The 21,356-nt window shown below is 35.8% G+C and overlaps 1 protein-coding gene across 2 annotated transcripts in view; it reads left to right on the top strand.

Moving 5' to 3' along the window:
• RAP1A (RAP1A, member of RAS oncogene family) overlaps positions 1–19,074 on the top strand; it is a 75,912-nt gene extending 56,838 nt beyond the window's left edge. For both annotated transcript variants that reach the window (XM_087445589.1, XM_014780030.2), the window contains exons 3-8: positions 3,965–4,033; positions 6,130–6,186; positions 8,473–8,613; positions 10,255–10,398; positions 15,477–15,592; positions 18,379–19,074. In XM_087445589.1, coding sequence (XP_087301715.1) covers positions 3,965–4,033; positions 6,130–6,186; positions 8,473–8,613; positions 10,255–10,398; positions 15,477–15,563 — 498 coding nt within the window. In that variant the 3' untranslated portion in view covers positions 15,564–15,592; positions 18,379–19,074. The remainder of the gene's footprint in view (positions 1–3,964; positions 4,034–6,129; positions 6,187–8,472; positions 8,614–10,254; positions 10,399–15,476; positions 15,593–18,378) is intronic.
• Positions 19,075–21,356: the final 2,282 nt, after the last annotated feature.

Here is a 21,356-nt window from a genome sequence, read left to right as displayed (position 1 = left end):
TCCAGTGAGGAAGACTGATGATTACAGATAGCAGTGGAGTAAGTCCTACTCAACCGCCACCCCAGACTTAAGTGGAATGAAGGTTATTTTTTGTGGACATGCTGTTTTCATTTAGAAATATTTATTGAGCTTCTGTAATGTCAGACTCCAGGTTTACCGACTGTGAACAAAACAGTCACAGTCCCTCATAGAGCTTACCTTATAGTGGAAGAGATATAATAAATACATAATTAAACAAAAATCTACTTGATTATAATTGAGAGAGATACTTTGAAAGAAAAGTACAGATTGTTAAGAGAGACCCCTATGACAACTGAACCTAAATTAGCGTTAGCACTGAGAGAACAACTGAGAGAAACGTCACATTTGCTGGGGCAGGAATGAACAGGGAGGAAAGTAGAGGGAAATGACATGAAAAGTAGGCAGGAGCCAGATCATGACTTGAAAACTGTATGAAGACTTGGGACTTAGTCCTAATGACAAGAAGAAGCCATTGAAGGTGGGGTTTTGAGGGAAGGTGACAGAATTAGATGCATGTTTTAAAGAGAGCACTTTGACTGCTCAATGTAGAGTCATTTAGAAGAGAGGCAGAGTGGATGTGGAAGCAAGTTGGAAATTAATGCAGTACACCAGGTTATGGTTTGTGGACGCTTAGATTAGGGCCATGGCAGTGAAGAAGAGGAAAGTAGATGTTTTGAGAATTAAATAGGAGATAGAACTGACATAATTTAATGCTGGATTGATGTGGGGACTAGGAGAGAAGGATGACTCCCAGCTTTCTAGTTGAGCTACTAATTTTATGGATGGACTGTTTAAGTAAAGGGAAACACTGGAGAATGAGCAGATTTGAGAGTGAAAATCAAGAGTCATGTCAAGTTTGATATGTTTGTGAGATGTTCAGGTAAATACATCAAATAAACAATTGGGTCCTCAAGATAAGAGCTTAAAAGAGAGACTTGTGGTATGATTTGGGGTGCCATGAGTATATCAATGGTATTTACTTTCATGAGAATTGTGTTACTGTTAGGAGTGTAAATTAGTACCTCTGTGGTGAATGTTTGAAAATATCTCTCATTTTAAATGCATGTAACTTTCAATTCAGCAAGTCTCTTTCTGGAAGTTTATCTCACGCATAAGTCCACATATACAAAATGACAGGGTCAAGGATATCCATTGCAACATTCTTTACAGTGTCAGGACTTTGGAAACAACCTAAATGCCTACCAGTAGGGGCTAGTTAAGTAAGTTTTTAATACATATTTTGAGTAGAATACTATATAACCATTAACAAGAATACAGCAGCTCAACATGCACTTATATGTAATGATATCTAAAATGTATTATTTAGGGAAGAAAAAGGTACCATTTGTGTCTTATTAAGAGAGAGTGAGGGTGGAGATATTATAAAATACATAGACTATCTCTGCAAGGTTAAATAAGTTATAGATAATATATCGGTTGCGTCTTTGGGAGTGGAATTGGATAGCTGGGAACAAAGGTGGTAGGTAGGGTTAGTTACTGCTTCATACTCTTTAGTGACTTTTGTATTTTGTCCTATGTCCATGAATTACCTTTTCAAAAATAAATAAAATAATTAAAAATAAAAATCCATAGGAATAAATGAGGTTGTCTAGGGAGAGACTAGAGAGAGAAGAGAAGAACTCAGGATTAATCTCTGAGTACCTCTCAACCTTTAAAGAGTAGGTAGAATTGAAGGATCCAGCATAGAAGGATATATCTTGTACTTGAATTTAAAGAATGTATCTTTACTTGTCTGCTCAGAAGTCAAGTAAAGAAGAGGAAAGGGATGATCTGGGAACTTGGAGGTAGCCGGGCTTGATAAAGCAGCTTCAGTAAGGTGATGGTGCCATAACCATCCTAGGGTGAGAGCTGAGGAAATGGAACCACCATTGTGGTTGAAGTTTGATTAGTAGAGGAAACAGAGAAAGGGGGCAAAACTGGAGGGATCATGGAGTTAAGGGAGGTTTTTGTTTTGTTTTTGTTTTAGGGTGAGAGAGAGTAGAGCATGTTTGTATGCTGGAGGCAATAGTCCAGTGAAAAGGAAAATGATGATATAGGAGAGGAAGAGAATAATTGTTACAGAAAAGACAGTAGTAGGTGAGGAAGGAAGGAGAGGATCCAGTAGGAAAACTAAAAGAATAAAATAAAAATCTATATGAATGAATGAGATGTCCCCAGGAACTGAGAAGATGAGATTCAGAGAAGTAATGAAAGATGGCTTTTAGTAAGAAAGGAATGAGAAGTGTGGGATTCTTTTCCATTTTTGTAAGTCACTTTAACGTCTGGCTTCTAGAAGGCACTTGGGTTCTCATACCTTCTTCTGCATCCGATCTCTTGTGATAGCATATACGTTATATACCCCTTGGAAGACTCCACTCTGAATTTATGGGAGAACGAGTGTACATCATAGTATTATTAGGAAAATAGTTTTTGTCTAAATCTCTGCTCTGGACCATATTTTGAGAATCTCTGATCTAGTCTAAAGTCTATTAGGAAGCCATACTAGACTTTTTCATATTTAAATTATATGTAGTACTAAGATGATGAGGTGATTAAATCCTTGATGAAAATGATGATTAAAGTTTTTGGTGTGATTATATCCTGAGTTTCCTTTAAAGAAAAGGAGCTTAGTAGGAGAAAGAAGTTTGAAGTTTACTGTAGAAAGAAGTTTGAAGTTTACTGTATTCAAGTTATAATCTGTTTAGCTCAAGCTAAAATAGATATAAAATACTCCTCTGGGTAATTTAACCTCAGTCCACCTGACCTCAGTCCACATTCTTACCTTTGTTTTTAGGCAACAATGTACCAGACCCTGTTTTAAAGCTGTCCAGGAAATATTTCACAACCATCTCTGTACTACTTTTCATTTACCAAATGATAAAATACTTAGTTTCTAGTCTTGTTTTTAGGCAACAATGTGCCAGACCCTGTTTTAAAGCTGTCCAGGAAATATTTCACAACCATCTCTGTACTACTTTTCATTTACCGAATGATAAAATACTTAGTTTCTAGTCTGTGCTTATAGAAATCTTGGAGATAAAATTAGATAATCTGAAAAAGCTAAGTAGGCATTGTTTTCCAATGAAGAGAGTAAGGTTTTGGAATCAGGCAGGTGTATGTTTGAGTCTCAGCTGGGAAATGAGAAAAATAACTACTTCTGGGGTGAATATGAAATTTGAATATGATTATAAATTTAATATTAAATAGATTTTAATCTCCTTTTTCTTTTCCCTCGAAATTACACTGTTTCAAGACATTTTAAAATTTAGAACCTTTTGTCTCTCCTTTGAACAAAGGCATGAGATAAACTTACTATTGATACATTAAAGGAGTAATAGTTTACATGTTGATAAATTTTCTTTTTTTTTTTTGAGGAAGATCGGCCCTGAGCTAACATCTGCCAATCCTCCTCTTTTTTTTTTTTTTTTTTTTTGCTGAGGAAGACTGGCCCTGGGCTAATATCCATGCCCATCTTCCTCCACTTTATATGGGACGCCACCACAGCATGGCTTGCCAAGTGGTGCATCAGTGCGCGCCCGGGATCCAAACCGGCGAACCCCAGGCCGCTGCAGCGGAGCACGCACACTTAACCACTTGCACCACCGGGCCGGCCCCACATTTTCATTTTTTAATGAGTTTGAGGCTATGCTCTTGTTTGTATCTTTGTTGTGTTTTAAACCTTAATATAGTAATTATTTAACAGTGTAATGTCAGCAGCAATATCGCTGACAGTTTTTAATATGAACAGCTCTTTCATAGTAAGTGTACTCTTAGTTATGGATGTAACCTTATACTGAAAAATAATGATACTTTACATTTGCATATTTATCCAGAATTTCACTTAATTTCATTTAATGTTTACCACTTTGTAAGGTTAAGTAACATTCAAGAGGGGTTGATTTTTCTTTTAAGTCCTTCACTTTTCTCTGCCTTTTTTTTCTAGACAGTTCAATTTGTTCAGGGAATTTTTGTTGAAAAATATGATCCAACGATAGAAGATTCCTACAGAAAGGTAAAATGTGAAACTTGTAAACACTTGCTTACAAGTAGTTCATTATGGCTTTGAAACTTGTTCTGTGGAATTGCTTTTTTAAAAATAATTTTGAGAAATGATACAAATGTTCTGTATCTGTTTTTAAAAGTTTCATCAAGACAAAATATTTCTCATAGAATACTACTTAGCTGTAGAGAGCTCTGTGTTCTGTTACTGATTAGTAATCTGTTCTTTAATGTACACATTTTCCTCATGGGAAATTTTTTTAATGTAGAAAAATTGCATATAAATAGTAGGTATATTTTTGATGACTCTTTTTGTAAACTAAAACTAAGATCACTTCTATGCTTGAAGTTATCCAGTGACTGAAAGTTTTTATTTTTGTTTAGTTATATAATAACTTTAAAGATATTTCACCTTTAGACTATAAAAAATTAGATGGTTGGATTCTGTATGATGCTATAATGGTGGACACATGTCATTATACATTTGTCTCAACCCATAGAATGTACAACACCAAGAGCAAACTGTCATGCGAACTGTGGACTTTGCATGATAATGATGTGTTGTTGTAGGTTCATTGATTGTCACAAATGTACCACTCTGGTGCGGGATGCTGACAGTTGGGGAAGCTGGTGGGGAACGGGAGAAGAGTATATGGGAACTCTGTACTTTCTGCTCAGTTTTGCTGTGAACGTAAAGTTGCTCTAAAAAGTAAAGCTTATTTAAAAGGAAAAAAATTGAATAGTTGGTCTTGAGAAAAAATACTGTTTTATTTAATTGTAAGATTAGGTAGCATTGTGGAGAATTTTCATGATTTTATTTCCCAAATATATTAGAGGGGAAAAAAATATGTATTTATAAATAAGAAAGACTAGTAGCCAAGGATATACAAAAAAAATTTTAAAGATTAAACCTATCTTTCAACAAATAGGAAAGGATTGCTTTGTTAGATATTTTAAAATTTAACCTTTAATAGTGCTGTACCTTTTGTTAAATTAAGTTCATCAAGCAGTACTGGCAGAGCAGTTTAGTTATCTGCAAATTGGAAACAAAATTGTGCTCTGGATACGTTGAGAAACTACAGACCTGATTCATTATTCATTAGACATGCTTTTTTACAGATTGTGCAGGTTACCACATTAGTCCCATTAGTGGTGGGACAGTGAGTTTGTGGCACCGCCAGTGGCGCTCTCCATCAATCCCTGACCTGACACAGAAGCAGAGTTTAAAATAGTCCTTAGGTTAATACGTTTATTTTTAGAAGACAGCGTGGCTTTACTGAAATTTCTCCAAAATAAGTTGCTGGTTAAAGCTTTAACTACAAACGCAGATCTGTACCTAGAATGCTGAAGATTTAACACTTTTCTTAATCCCTTCTATATTAAAAATTTTCCACACAGTTGGTAGTTGATACTTTCTTTAGGCCTACGTTCTCTTTTTTCATAAAACACTGTTTTTTCATAAAACACTGGGCAAATAGAATTCAGTGTATAAAATTTCATCTTTTCCAAAGAAGTACCTTTTTCTTAGTCTGGAGGACTGTATGAGTTCACTGTTACTTATTTTAGCACTTCTGTTTTCCCTTTATCTCTTTAATTTAAAATTTTCGTATGGATTAAATTTGGGGCACATTTTAGTAAAACTTTAACAACTTGAACTTGGTGGCTTGGCAAAATTTTCTTTACCCCAAAATCTTGTCTGCATTTTGAGCTATTTAATACTTTTGTGCTTTGTTTTCTTTGAAAATAATATAAACATACATAATTTATGCATTTTTTTTCTGGTGGAACTATACCTGTTTGTTGCAGTTTTTCTTAAATTGCACAGTAAAACCATTTGCCTTCTAATAATAACATAAAAATCATTACTCAGAGTTTACAGTGGTCAGAAAATATCTACACTCAGCGTTAACAGTCCTGGCTTCTATAATATTAATAGAACATACTTGAGACCTGTTCTTATTATTGTAGTACCAAGTTAATTCTCCACCAATACAGCAAACTGCTGGAGAAAGGCTTTTGTGATTGTAATAGGTACTTTGAGTGAAGAGGTGGAAGGAAAACTGACTAACATTTTGATGTTACTTTTTAATCTCCCCCACCCCCCAACAGCAAGTTGAAGTAGATTGCCAACAGTGTATGCTCGAAATCCTGGATACAGCAGGAACAGTAAGTATGTTTTCTCTCTCTCTTTTTTTTTGGTTAGATTTTAATTTGTTAACAAGTTTTGTCATCTGAGTAGTTCCTCTGAGTAAAAGTAATCATTCTGATTAAGAACAAATTCTCTAAATGTAGGGCTTCTTAAATTTTCTTATGTGCATGAAACCATCTATGATGTACTTAATGCCTACATATCACTATTAAATTGTATGTTGAGTTCACTTACAGAATCTGTGTTAGGTTTCTTCTCCCTGTATTGAGGTAAGGATTATGCTATTAGTGCTTTTAAAAAGGTATTTTAAATCTCAAATTTTAGTTAAGATAGGTATTCCTCTGGGTTGAAATAAGACTGTCTCTTGGCACCAGAGCCATTCGTTTTTATAAAAATTATTTTTGCTTTTTATTAGCACTTTAACATCTCAAAGGGCTGGTGACAGATGCATGTTTTATGATGAAGGCAGCAATCTTTAGGATTATTTTGAGCCTCGTTTTTCTTATCTTTAATTGAGTATAATGACATTAGTACATCATAGCCTGCTTGTAGTGATCAAATGAGATCATGATTATAAATCACTTGGCACAGTGCCTGTTATATAGTATACTCTGTGGATTTGCTATTTTCATTGTCTTCATTTGTTATCACCTTTATAATTTTGTTATTAATTACTGATGATTTCCAGTTATACTGCCACAAAAAAAATGCCACATTAAGCGATTTTTCTTTTCTTTTTTTCCTCCGTATACATAGACTTTCGTTTAGGCAATTCCCAGCTTTAAAATGGATGGTATTCTTAAATGTTATAAGTTGTTTAAAATTCAGCACAAAATTTCCTGCTATAATTTTATAAATGATGAGAAAGTTTCAGATAGTTCCAACAAGCATATAAGCAGACTGGAGCAATTATAGTACTAATTACACTATATTTTTCCAGGCTTTTGTGGGAAAATGGATCTTGATTCCAACAGGGAGCTTTGGATCACCGGAACTATGTCTGTCTTATATCAGCTGAATCAAGAGATCTCCCCCTCTTGCCACCCATCCCCCCAGTTTTCTTAGCTTTTGAATCAGCAGTAATTCCCCTCCGTTCCCAGAGACCCCAGCAGTTAACAAGAATGCTTGCTACTTCTTTCACCACCTTCACACATGAGGGCGTTCTTGCTTCTTCCGCTTGTCCAAATGAAAGAAATTCTTCCCTCCTGCAGAGATCTTTCTTTTGTGCTCTCAGATGTCTTGTACTTACTTCTCCCATCCTGGCACTCAGCACTGGGTTCTAATTGCATAAAACTTGGAAAGTAGTTGATGCTCATCAGTCTTGTCCCAGATCACCTCTTACTCCTTGAAGATTTTTGCTCCCTCTGCAATACTGCTTCAGTCGTAATTCTCAGTGATTTTGGTATCCAGATAGAATCTATACGGATATTAGAGATGATCTAGCACCTTGGCCTGTCAGTTCCTTGACCTCCATCCTGCTTCAGCCATTCACACCCATGGTCTTAGCCTAGACTATGTGAATACCAGTAACTGTAATACCACCCCTAATCTCATTTTCAAGCATCCCACTCTCCAGTAACCACCTCTTGTTTTTCCATCTCACTTCCTTTCATACCCTTTAACTTCGCTGGAACCTGCAGTCCGTTTATCCTAACATTTTTGATTAACCCTCATATCCTCAACCACCTCTTCACATGGCTTCATGTCCATGGTCTGTCATTCATAATCAATCGCCTGTATTTGTGCTCAGCTCCCTTTAATTTGCAGCAGCCCTTGACTCAGTTGATCACTATCCTCCTCCGTAAAAATTTTATTCATTTAGCTTTCAAGAAAAAACTTGCTTGGTTTTCTCTCTGTGTATTGGTTACTTCTAAGTCTCCTTTCCTGATTCTTCTTCCTCTCCCAGCCTCTTAATGTTGGAGGACCTCAGGGTTCAGTACTTGGACTTCTCTTTTCCAGCAACACTACCTTGGAAATCATCTTCAGTAGCATCAAAATAATATAATTAGGATCTGTAAATAAAAGGGAATTATATACAGCTTTTCTAATTCTCACAAAAGTAAATTAAGGTGGTTAAGGTTTCACTTCTAATTCTACAGTTCATTGTCACTGTTTTTAGTTACGTTAAGTAGGGAACAAGAACATTCTCCTCAGAGTTTCTAGAAACCATGTATTATGTCTTATGTTTTCTGTTATGATAGCATGTAATAAAAAAATTTAGGAGCTCACTTGTTATTATGATTTAAATTGTTCCAATATATGTTCAGGAAATCATATTTATAATTGCATGTTTTTTATTACAGGAGCAATTTACAGCAATGAGGGATTTGTATATGAAGAATGGCCAAGGGTTTGCACTAGTATATTCTATTACAGCTCAGTCCACATTTAATGACTTACAGGACCTGAGGGAACAGATTTTACGGGTTAAGGACACAGAAGATGTAAGTACTTTTATCTCCATAAGACATACTGCCGTCTCTCTGTGGCCAAACAAAAAGTGTCTGTTTTCTCTATCAGTAGGGAATTTGGAGGGTATCTTCCACATGCCTAAAAGAGCCTATGTGACCAAAAAAATGTTAAAACTTTCTAAACCTACAAGTTATATGCTGAAATGGTTAGAAAAGGAGGACATATATGATAAAGTACACATTGTGCTATGTGCGTGATAAATGCAGTGAAAAAAGAAGAAGAGTCGAAGAATACTTGGTAAAGTGGGACTCAGGTTGAGCTTTGAAAGGTGGTGGTGATGTCAGAAACAGTGTTCAAAGAATGTCATTAAGAACCATAATGGTATGTTCCTGTTTCTAAAATTCTTTTGGTATAGTTTTTACTCAAATACAGTTTTTTCCTTTGAATTATGTTAAAGATTTTAATTAACTGGGTTTTTGTATTTTTTAATTTTATTTTTATTTTAGAATTCTTGTCTTATTTGATGAATAGCATCATTGTTTTTTTTTTTTTTTTTGCAAAGATGGGATGTGTACTTTACATGTTTACCTCAACTTTGAGCTACAGAGAGTTCCTTTTCAGTTGTATAAATTAAGATATAAAATTTCATTTGTACCTTTTTTTCTGTTTTTATGTGTTCTCTCTCATTATTAATGGGAACATGTGCACCTGCTCAGGATCTGAACTTTGGGTAATATTGTAGGTGGGAAGGATTTATACCGTATGACTCATGACCAACCGTAACCTAATGAATAGTTCTCTTCCTTTCCATGACTAATTTATCTAAGACGGTTCTGTTTTCATAGCCAATTACATGCAAATCACTGAACTTTGGCAATATTAATCCCTTTATCCCATGTAATAAACTAAAAAAAGATGGAGTTGTAGATGCCTAGTGTGTGTCATCTAACTCTTGGTAATTGCTTATTTTAGGTACAAGATTCACCATGTCCCTTAAATTCTTTCTTTTGTATAGTGTCCTTCACCTCACAAACAAATGACTGTTCTCTGGACACCTTTTAACTAAGGACATTATAATGTTAGTGACCTGTTTTATTGGAAGTAGGGAGTTATGTATGGACATAGCCAAGAATTTCTGGTATGGAGAAAAAGGGAAGACATACCTGCTTTATGGCTTTATTTTTATTGCTAATCCTCCTCAGCATCTCACCTAAACTGGTCTTCAGATCTACATGTCAAATGTAGAAGTAGAACCTGTTACTGTATTGGTCTTCCCACTACTTTTGGCATTTGTTGGACCTGTGAGAGGAAGCACTTAAATCACGGCCCAAAAATACCTTTTTCTCTGTATTGCAGGAGGTTCCTTTTTCCTTCAGATTTTTCTAGTTGGAAGTTCAGCAGTTAATAGTAGTCCACATGAGAATTTTGGGATTGTATTCTTAAAATAATTTAGCAGATCACTGTAGTAGAATCTCTTCCGTATTTTTTCCTAGCTCTTCCCCCTCCATGTACCTTCTTCCCCCCAACACACATAGATATACCTTTTTTTAAGCACTCGGTGAAGCTTCTCTTGCTAACTAATACATTTCAATTGGTGGCAGGCAGTTGCTTACTTATAAGAAGCTAAGTAATGAATATGTTAGTGCTCATTTTATGTTGTTTCCTTCTCACAGGTTCCAATGATTTTGGTTGGCAATAAATGTGACCTGGAAGATGAGCGAGTAGTTGGCAAAGAACAGGGTCAGAATTTAGCAAGACAGTGGTGTAACTGTGCCTTTTTAGAATCTTCTGCGAAGTCAAAGATCAACGTTAATGAGGTAACTACAGCTGCTAGGAAGCACAAACAAGTGCCTTTTCAGTTTCCTTTCTTTTAAGTTAACAGCAAAAAACAAATTTTTTAAAGAACAAAATTTGTTCTTTTAAGCAGTCTTTATTCTATCAATTTGTAGACAACAGTAAGTAATTCTTAGAAACTATTCTGGGGGCCGGCCCCGTGGCTTAGGGGTTAAGTGCGCGTGCTCTGCTACTGGCGGACCGGGTTTGGATCCCGGGTGTGCACCGAGCCACTGCTTCTCCAGCCATGCTGAGGCCGCGTCCCACATACAACAACTAGAAGGATGTGCAACTATGACATACAACTATCTACTGGGGCTTTGGGGACAAAAAGGAGGAGGATTGGCAATAGATGTTAGCTCAGCTGGTCTTCCTCAGCAAAAAGAGGAGGATTGGCATGGATGTTACCTCAGGGCTGATCTTCCTCACAAAAAAAATTTAAAAATTAAATAAAGAAATCAATAAGAAACTATTCTTTGACTTGCATAAAGTCACTTTGATGGCTATAATGAGGACACTGACATTTACCTTATTGGCAAAGAGGAAGTTTAACTTAAAGAATATATTTAAAGTCCTGCTGAGCCTCTAAATGATATGCCAGAGAGGAGTGTGTGTGCAAATTCTCACATCACCCTTGTATTGTAATAATTACCTATATAGGTATATATAAATGGAAATCATGTATATCTCAAATTATTATAATGAACTTCTGTTATACAGAGAGATGTTATTACCTCATGGATATCACAGAATTTGGTGTTGTGAGTCCTGGGTTCCCTTGGTGCATTGACTCAAAGGGAGGAGTTGGTGTGAGTGTGGACACGGAACTGTAATCCACTTGTCTTGTGGGCCTGATGCTGCAAGTGCACAAGGCTTTTTTTGTTTCCAACGTAAGCACTCCCCTATCTTGAGAACATAGTTGTGGACAGGAATTGTTAACAAATAAGCTGTCTGCTTGGGTGTAAAGGGCCGGTAGTTGACTGAATTCCTGAAAGATTAGTGCAGTCCCCAACTGCCACCACCAACCAAGCAAAAACTTGAGGTTCTCTCTGCTTTTGTTAATTTTAACAGAAGCCTTTTTTTTTCTTTTTAAACCAGAGTAGGCTTCTTTCCTTTCTTGTTAGTGCAAAAGTCTTCAGTTGGCAATGTGCTTGCCATTTGTAACGTCACAGGTAATCAATCAGAGTCCAGCTCACTTAGACCACAGATGCGAGTTAAGAGTGGGTTAGGTTATCAGAGTCCTGTGCTTTTGCTTGATGTTCCTCTTGGGCCATTGGCGCTGTAGGTCACTTGTCCTTGACTAATATTATGGTTGTAGACTATTGTCTGACTTTTAAAATGACCAAATTATTTTAAACATCTAAAAGGATAAAAATTAAGCTTGCTGCAAGTCCTTTGTTTTACAAATAATCAAGAATGTCAAAGCTGGCTTTTTTAGGTAAAACCAATTTTAACAAGTATATAAAAATAAGAAATTCATAAATTTCATTTATTCAGCAAATATCTATTCTGTGCCTGTGTGTCTGGCACTGTTAGACACCAGGGTAACAGTCATCCAGACAGACGCTGTTCCTGCGCTAAGGAAGTTGACATCCTAGTGGGGAACAGTCCTGCTGAGATCTTGAACAACAGTTATTTCTTATTCACTGCCAACTAAATGAAGGGAAGGATGATATGCTTCCAGCTTCAACTTTTTCCGTTGTGGAATTAGTTTCATAGATGTTATTTTGCAAAACGTGGCTAATCATAAAATTTTAGTTTTTAGTACAGTCTGACTTTTCCAAGAAAAAAAAAAAAGGTAACTTTGAGATAAAACATATTAAGATTGGTGAATGAGCTTGGCTAGGGGAACAGTAATGCAAGATCACCATTGGTAGAATGGTTCGCCTTAGGAATCTGGTTCCTTGCTGGCCCTGTCCTCACCCTCACTGGCACCTACCCACCAAGTTCATAGGGCTCTGCTGAGCCTGGGTTGGGCCAGGGTCCAGTGAGCACAGTAGGAATGAGGTGCTCCTTACTGTTTAAGCATGACATGTTTGTAGAACTGCCCTCTGAGTCGCGGTTTCCAGTGCAACAGAGCCACTTTTTCATAGCAGTCTTGAAGTCAACCCTTGACATGAGGATTTATAAAACAAAAATAGAAAAACAATAAAACAAAATTAAATACATTAGCTAGTTAAGAATCTTTACTCTTTTGGAAAACGTACAAGCTTATGCTAGAAATTCTTGAGGGTGTAATTGAGTTTCTTTTAATGTTTCTCTTTATAGCCTGATAATTCAGCTACAGAGTTCCTTTGATACTTAATAGTTCCTCAGACAGCTAATGCCTTGTAAACGTATGTGTGATTTCCGAATGCCTGGAGGTAGAGGGATCATACTTTCACAAGATTCAATTCTTGGACTCAAATATGAAATCATACAGGGACATACTGCTTGGCTAAATAGCCCCCTAATTCTCTTATCCACACCATTTTTGCTATGTTTTGAAAGTAGTACATAGCTATACCAAAATCACATCTGTCTTAAGAATTGATTATTCTTTGCTGAGGCTGGAATAATAATTGGAATCAAGACATCCCAACTGAGGAATGGCAGAGGGTTGAGAAACTATTCTGTGTTCCCTTTAGATTTTTCTGTAGTTCAGAGAGAGGAAGAACCTAGGCTGGGGACTTTCAGCATGTCTAACCAAGTAACTATAGTTCAAACTTGCCCTCATCCCTGAACCAACTGCTACTGTGAGGTAGGCAATGTTTGCCCAAGAAATCAGTGAGGATAATACTATAAAGTCAGTTACCTTTCTGTGTAGTACCAGAAACCTGAAACTGGCTAGCATGAAGAAACATGTGATTTTGATTAATTTACTGTTTAGTTTATTCTTTTATTATTTTTCATTTTATAGCTTAAGCATCGAGGCTAGAGAACTAATGAGAGCTTGTTCATGGCTTATGCACATTCATTTGTTAAAGGGCTTCGGAGCTGTGAAGCAACTTGGACTTTGGAGTTGTGAAACAGAAACTACCATTTTGTTCATAAATTCTGTGTTTTCAAGCTTACTTAGAAATAAAGTAATAGAGAGTTAAATGGTTTGAAGAAGATGGGAGTGGGGAGGATGGAGCAGAAAGAAAAGAATATAAATGAATCGCTTTGGGATAAATCACTCCAGTAGTGTTTTTTTCTTCTTCTTCTTTTTAACAGTCAATTTAGCCTTGTAATCTTTGAACCATTTAAAAAAGTAAATAGTTGTTTTATCTGAGTACCATCTTAAGAAAAAACTTATTGAAAAGATGTAAGAACAATAAAAAGAGTTTGTTTACCCTTCATCCAGATTCACCAGTTGTCACATATGTTCACCAGTCTGTCACATATGTTTACATATCACACTCCTTTACTCCTAAGAATGTTAGTGTATGTACCCTTAGATCAAAGACATCCTCTTACACAACCACAACACAATTATGAAAATCAAGAAAATTGACATTGACACAGTCTGTTGAGTGCATATTCATTTTGTCATTTGTCTCTGTAATGCTCCTAAAAGCCAGGGCATTTTGATACACTTCTACAAAGTACTGTTTATTAAAGATAAGTAATAGTAAGGAGCTTCTATGATATTCATTTCTATTCCAGGTCATTAGTAAATGAGTGTTTGCATTTCTAGCAGAGAACCAAATTCAGCTGAACTATTTCATGATCCAACACTTTGGCATATTTAGCACTATAAAACATATAAGCATATCAGAATTAAAATAATCTGCTTCGGGGGCTGGCCCGTTGGCACAGTGGTTAAGTTCAGTGCACTCTGCTTTGGCGGCCCAGGGTTTGCAGGTTCAGATCCCAGGCGAGGACCTACCCCACTCATCAAGCCATGCTGTGGTAGTGTCCCACATTCAAAATAGAGGAATATTGGCAACAGGTGTTAGCTCACGGCCACTCTCCCTCACCAAAAAAAGATAATAATCTGCCTCTGTGAAATAAGTAGTATTGTATTTTTGTCTTTGATACCTTGCATTTTTCATCCAAAATGAATTCAAAAGATTTATTAACAGATATTATTTGTTACTTCAAATCAGGGGGAGCAAAGATCATGTGCTTTTACATGTGATAACTTGAGAGGAACACAATATCTCTTTTGTCCTGTTGCAGTAAAAAATATATAACATGAATCTAATCATGAGGAAACACCAGACAAACCCAAATTGAGGGAAATTCTATAAAGTTACTAGCCATTATTTTTCAGAAATGGCAATGTCATGAAAGAGAAAGGCCGAGGAACTGTTCCAGATTTTAAAAAGATTAAAGTGACAGGAAGTTAAATGCAGTATGTGATCCTGGATGGATTCTCCCTCCGGGGGAGAGGGGTTACTATGAAGGACATTATTGGGATAACTGACAAAATTGGAATTTGGAATGTAGATGATACAAGGTAATGTATCAATACCTAAGTATCTTGAATGTGATAACTGTAACATGGTTATGTAAGAGAATAACCTTGTTCTTAGGAAAAACACATTCAACTATTAAGGGACCTGTAGTATGCAGACTACTCTCAAAATGGTTTAGAAAATAAGAGTACGTGTGTGGAGAGAGAGAGGGAGGGAGAAATGATAAAGTACACGTGGCAAAATGTTACTAATTGGTGAATCTGGGTAAAGAATATTCACAAGTTCTTGGTACTGTTCTTGCAACTTTTCTGTAAGTTTGAAGTTTTTTAAAAATAAATATGAAGTGTCAAATTGAGCATTAGCTGTTCTCTTAATAATTAGGTTTTGAGGCATAGAAGAGTCCATGAAGAATATAATTTCACTCCCTATTTGAATTTCACTACTCATTCTTTTTCTCAATTTAATAGTGAATATGTAAGAGCAGGTGTATTTCCCTCATTATAAATGTCAGTCCTGCTCTACCCTAACTGAGCATCACCTGGGGCTTCTAAGAAACCTGCTGTTAAAGCAGCAAAATATAGATCCAAGAGCAGAATAATACTTAACAGAACCAAGATTGTTTTGTGGAACAAGGTCTCAAATGTTGGTTGAATAAGTACTTTTTTCTTGTTTTTATTTAGATATTTTATGACCTGGTCAGACAGATAAATAGAAAAACACCAGTGGAAAAGAAGAAGCCTAGAAAGAAAACATGTCTGCTGCTTTAGACCCGCAGTAAGCAGCAGCTCTGAGCCAGGTAAGATGCTAAAAGCAGAACAAATGCCTTTCTCATCTTATTTTGGGCTTTCCCCAACCTTAACCACTTCCCATTTCACCTGTTAGGGTATTTCCAGGCATCTGCGACTTATAAATGTGATAAATAAACTTGTAGATACGTTCATCTGTTGGATAATTTATCTCTCTCCCCATGAGATTCTAAGCTCTCTGAGGGCAAGGACCACATCTGCTTTGCTCACCACTGTGTCCCTAGTACCTGGTACAGAGTGGGTATTCACGAAATAGTGGTTGAATGAATAGAATGCCTTTTAAGGTCACTTTGAAATTCATGCTGAATTGAAGTGAAACAGCAGTTCATCTGAAACAAAAAGGCTTAAGTGCACATTTGATGAGTCGTTTCAAAGTGAACACACCCGTAATAACAATAGTCATTCTTCCCCAAGTATAGCCCCTGCTCTGATTCCCAGCACCATGGATTAGTTTTGCCTCTCTTTGAACTTATCATAAACAAAACATGTAATATATTATTTTTATGTATGGCTTCTTTCACTCAAAAATGTGTTTTTGAGAATTATCCTTGTTGTATATAGTAGTAGTTCATTTTTATTGTATGAGTATACTAGCAATATATTTATATATTCTACTGAGGGACATTTGGGTTCTTTTGGGGAACTAGTATGGGTAATTCTTCTGTGCATATTCTTGTACAAGTCTTTATACCCATGTGCATGCTTTCTGTTCAGTACATAATTAGGAATGGAATGGCCAGATTGTCCTGTGTATATGGACAGCTTTAGTAGATACTGCTAAGTGTTTCAAGGTCATTGTTCCAGTTGACACACCTACCAGCAGTTTATGAGTTCCACATCCTCCTCAAATTTGGTATTGTCAGTCTTTTTACATTGAGCCATTCTCTTGGGTGTGCGGTGATATGTCAGTGTAGTTTTGGTAGTCATTTTCTCTCAGGTATGGGTTGATTTCTTTCAAGTGTTTCATCTCTAGGCTTCTAAGTAGTAGTTGACTTTAAGTACCGCTTAAGTTTTCATTAAGTGAGCCCTTTGGAGAGAAATTAGTGGCAGCATTGAAAATGCCTGTCAAGTGAGAAACCAGGCCCTGTGGGACTGTTTGTTTGTTTTTCTTTAATTATATATCTAAATCCTCTGAACAGTTTCTACTTATCTTTATCAACTCTATAAACAACACCATAAAAGATATTTTTACGGGGTGGATTTATGATGTAATTTGATGCTAATTATGTGAATATTACTCAGCTTGGTCCAGTTAGAGGAAAGTCAGCTGTCCCCACTTGAGAGTTGGTTGTGCTAACTCCTGTAAATCTCTTGGGTCGATTTAGTGGATTACGTCTTCCAGAGCACGAGTTTAACTCATATGTGTGTCCTTAGAGATGTGAATGAGTCTCTCTCTGAAGGGAAACAACTGAGTAATTGTATCCCCCTTTTAAATGAAGGTAGAAGGAAAATGGGCAGAAAGGAGAAAGGGGCATAGGGATTGCCTCTGGTAGTCAGCTCTAGGAAAGACAGCTCTGGCCAAATGGTTGGTTTTTAGGCTTTTAATGAAGTCTTGATTCAGTAATTATAAATCATCAGCTCCCTGAAAGTGACTATTGTTAAAATTACTGGCCTATGTTTAGGTAATGGTGCGAAGGTAGGGAAAATGAGGGCTCCAGTTCCTGTTCTGAAATATATTATTTAACTGTCTTATAGTTGACTGGCTCATGATACCGTTACCTTAGCTGACCCTACTTTAATTTCCAATTCTCAGAAAATGTCCTTTTAGCTTATGTTTAAAGGAAGAGGTGCCATCTCCTGGCCCATTGTGAAAATTCATTTGTCCTATAGTCTATTGTGAGTTTTACTTTAGAGAAGAGAAATCTTGGTCTAGCTCTAGAAAGAAGACTCTCATCCTGGTTGCATAAATTCTTAGGCTTTGATATGTTAATTCAACTTAAACTATATTTAATAAGTCACCTGAGATCTCTTTGGATGTTTAATAATACCAAATAATAGGTCAGTTAGCAATCAGAGTACTTTGCAGAGCATTTTATTGTCATTATAGACTTGACGTGCCATGTTGATCCCATTTTAATAAGTCCTCAGATCCAGGGTAGATTTAAATAGCACTTATAACATTTTTAGTAAGAGTTTGTGAGCCTTGAAGGCAGCTTATCTAGCCTGTGCCTTTAGACACAATTGTATTGGAACATGTTCATCTCTTTCTAATATGTCCTACTTTTAAAGACCTAGGAGAGAAATCATCTTCAGGAAATTCTTCCTTTAACCTAATTCTTTTCTCGTCAGCAGTAAGACTAACTTTGATTCTTCTGCCCTTGAATAGGGTGATCAACTGTTTCTGTATCATCTCTTTTTCTCTTAACCTTTATTAAAAGTGGTAATCCTAATATATAAAAGCATAAAATGGTAGAATAAAGAATTTCCTATGAAAAGTTTATGCAGGCAGAAAAGTGTCATTTCTTTATTGGAAAAGGAACTTTTAAAAAAAAGATAATGGGATAGAAATGAAATAATAACTCTTTACCTCTTTATAGACAGTACTGTCAGATATAATGTGAAACACTAAGTATAATAAAACTATTTTTTAACATTTTTAAAGGGAGTTCAAAATAGCCCTGTTACCGTAGCTATTTAGTATAATTTAGTTCCATGGAAACAATCAGCCAAAGTCATTGTTTCTTTCTATATTATTGGATATCTGCTTGTTTACTACCATCTTCTGACATCAAGAAATTAACCATATGTTTATATCTGTATTTATTCAATGTTCTAGATTACAGGAATGAAGAACTGTTGCCTAATTGGGAAGTGCCAGCATTGCAGACTTCAAAACATACATCTGAAGAGGCTTCTCCTGTTTTATATATTATGTGAAGAATTTAGATCTTATATTGGTTTGCACAAGTTCCCTGGAGAAAAAAATTGCTCTGTGTATATCTCTCAGAAAATAAGACAATAGTATTTCTCCTTTGCAATAGCAGTTATAACAGATGTGAAAATAAATATACTTGACTCTAATATGATTATACAAAAGAGCATGGATGCATTTCAAATGTTAGATATTGCTACTATAATCAAATGATTTCATATTGACCTTTTTATCATGATTCCTCCCTGTCAAGCACTAAAACGTTGAACCCATTATACTTTATATCTGTAATGATATATAGATTATGAAATTTCCCCTCAAACTCATTACAGCAGATAACTTTTTTGAGTCATTGACTTCATTTTATATTTAAAAAATTATGAAATATCATTCTGTCATTATATTCTAATTAAAATTGTTTGTGCATAATGCTTTGGAAAAATGGGTCTTTTATAGGAAAAAAAACTGGGATAACTGATTTCTATGGCTTTCAAAGCTAAAATATATAATATACTAAACCAACTCTAATATTGCTTCTTGTGTTTTACTGTCAGATTAAATTACAGCTTTTATGGATGATTAAATTTTAGTACATTTTCATTTGGTTTGTGTGTTTTTGTTATTGTTTATAGATTTAAAGCCTTTATTTTATAATGACCACATTATTTTAAATGCAACAGTAGCTCCTTTCTGCCTAGTACCTGCAGAACACTTGGCTTTAAACCCCTAAGTAACTGGTGATTTCTCTAAGAACAGACTTCATACTTTCTGTTCTAGATAGGTTTATTCCTACTATACTACATCAGACTACATAAAATAGTTTTGTATATTCTCTCTTGATCTTAAAGATTGTATCTTATTGAATAAAATATCCCACTGTGTATTATTTTTATATGTAAAAAGATAAGTTTAATACTGTATCAGGGTTTAACTTTTACTATTTCAAATCTTCCACAGCTTGTAATTTCATCAAGGGAATCCTTTTGTCATTGTTAATTTGTTGGGTATAAGTCCACCAATGAAATGTTATGTAAAATTTTCAAATTTGCTTTATAATAGATTGAAGAATTTGAGAGAAGTGGGCAAAAGTGAAGAAGCATATAAAGGATGTGACCGTTGCTTTTGCGTCAGCCACTTGTGAAGTAGTATAGTAGTAGCACTATGGAAGATTGCTAAGGTAAAATTTGAGCTGGCTATATAGTGGTGCTTTTCTTTTCCTTCCCTGTTTTTTCCATTTTTACAAAAAATGGGGCTTAAGTAGGACATGGACCTAGGGTGATATGACTTATGTATTCTCCATAGAGGTGGAGCAAAACAGCTTGTTAGCCAGTTAAGAGGAAAGAGAAGGAAAGAAACAAGCGTAGGAAACCCTGTGCCTTGTCCCTGAATCATAAGGAGGAGCCTAGTCCTAGAAAGTCTGAACCATTGCTCAGGGATCTAGATATTGTCTCGTTGCAAGTAGGTGTGAAGTAGTGTTCATGCCTTGCTGAGACTTTCCAGGAGTGTGGTCAGCCCATCAGTTACTAACTTGAAATTTAAAAACCAGATTCCCAATGTAAGCTCTGACCAACCTGAGAAAATGTTTAAAATATTGTAAAAGATATTTGGAAATTGTATTCTTTTGAGTTTCTAATAAACTTAGTTACCTAATACTTACCTCCTACTGATCCAGTTATACCCATGTCTGGGATTGAGGACCACATATCTAATAAATGCAATAAATTTTAAAAAATAAGCGAAGCATTAGGGTGGCACATTTTAAGGTCCTCTGGTCATTCTTTAAAGCTCACCGCTCAAACATTCTTTGAACTGAAAAATCCTAGACAAAATCTCACAAACGAGTAAAACTTTCTAAATATTACTTGTTACTTAGATTGCGTTGTGTAATCATTTGCCAGATTAAGTAGAAATCATTTAATAAGAATAACTCCAAGTTACACTCTGCTTGACTAGTAGCATAAACTCAGTGTCCTCTATTTTAGAGCATGGTAGAGAAAAATGGCAGGTACTGGATTCCTTTGTCACATCTTATACAGGCCACTTGACATAAAGGTACAACTGTGAAGAAAAATGCCCTGTGGCACACAGTAGTGTGCAGAGCAGGGCCAGCTGAAATCAGGGATATGCATTGCTCTCTCAAGGAAATCTGCTGTTGCTAAGCAAGATGGAAAGGTATCCTGTTAGAAAGTGAGATAGGTGTGCTTTTATATTGTCCCTAGGTGAACTCCTTAGTCTTGGTTCCAGCAGGGAGGGTGCCTGAAAATAAGATGGTTTTTTATAGCTGGAAAATCAATAATTCCTCAAGAATATTATATGACTCTCAAATGATAAATATCCAAGAACTGACACCATATTAGTATTTGTGGCTATTGAAAGTACTGAATGATGGCTTTGGTTATATGAGAAACAGAACTTAAATGATGCTTGATGTCAGAGTTGATAATTTGCTTTTTTCCACTAAAACACAAACAACTTTAATGGCTTAGTGGTGCCCCCAATCTAGTTTTAGAAGTTAACAGTAAATAATCTAACTATAATTTTACCCTCCACCAGGGGGAGCTTCAGTATCAATTAACACTTCTACGAGATTGAGTTAAAAGTATGTATTCAAGGTATCTCTTCTATAAACAAATACTCCATGCCTCACAGAGAGGCATACAGTCCTTCCCTCAAGAGTTTGCAGTCTAATTGGGCAGGGAAGATAGATAAGAAATTCATCAACGATATGAATAATACTGTGATTTATTGAACTGTGGTCACGGGGTTAGTTCTCTTAGGAATGTTTGGAGAAATATGGATGTTGATGTGTTACTCTCCCCCCTACAACTGTGAACTAATCACTCTTTGGCCTTGATCTGCCATGATAATTAGCCACCCTTTAC

The sequence above is a fragment of the Ceratotherium simum genome, chromosome 2 (assembly GCF_057802395.1).
Source record: "Ceratotherium simum simum isolate JZ-2026a chromosome 2, ASM5780239v1, whole genome shotgun sequence".
Taxonomy (NCBI): Eukaryota; Metazoa; Chordata; class Mammalia; order Perissodactyla; family Rhinocerotidae; genus Ceratotherium; species Ceratotherium simum.
This window is presented reverse-complemented; position numbering and strand designations above follow the sequence as displayed.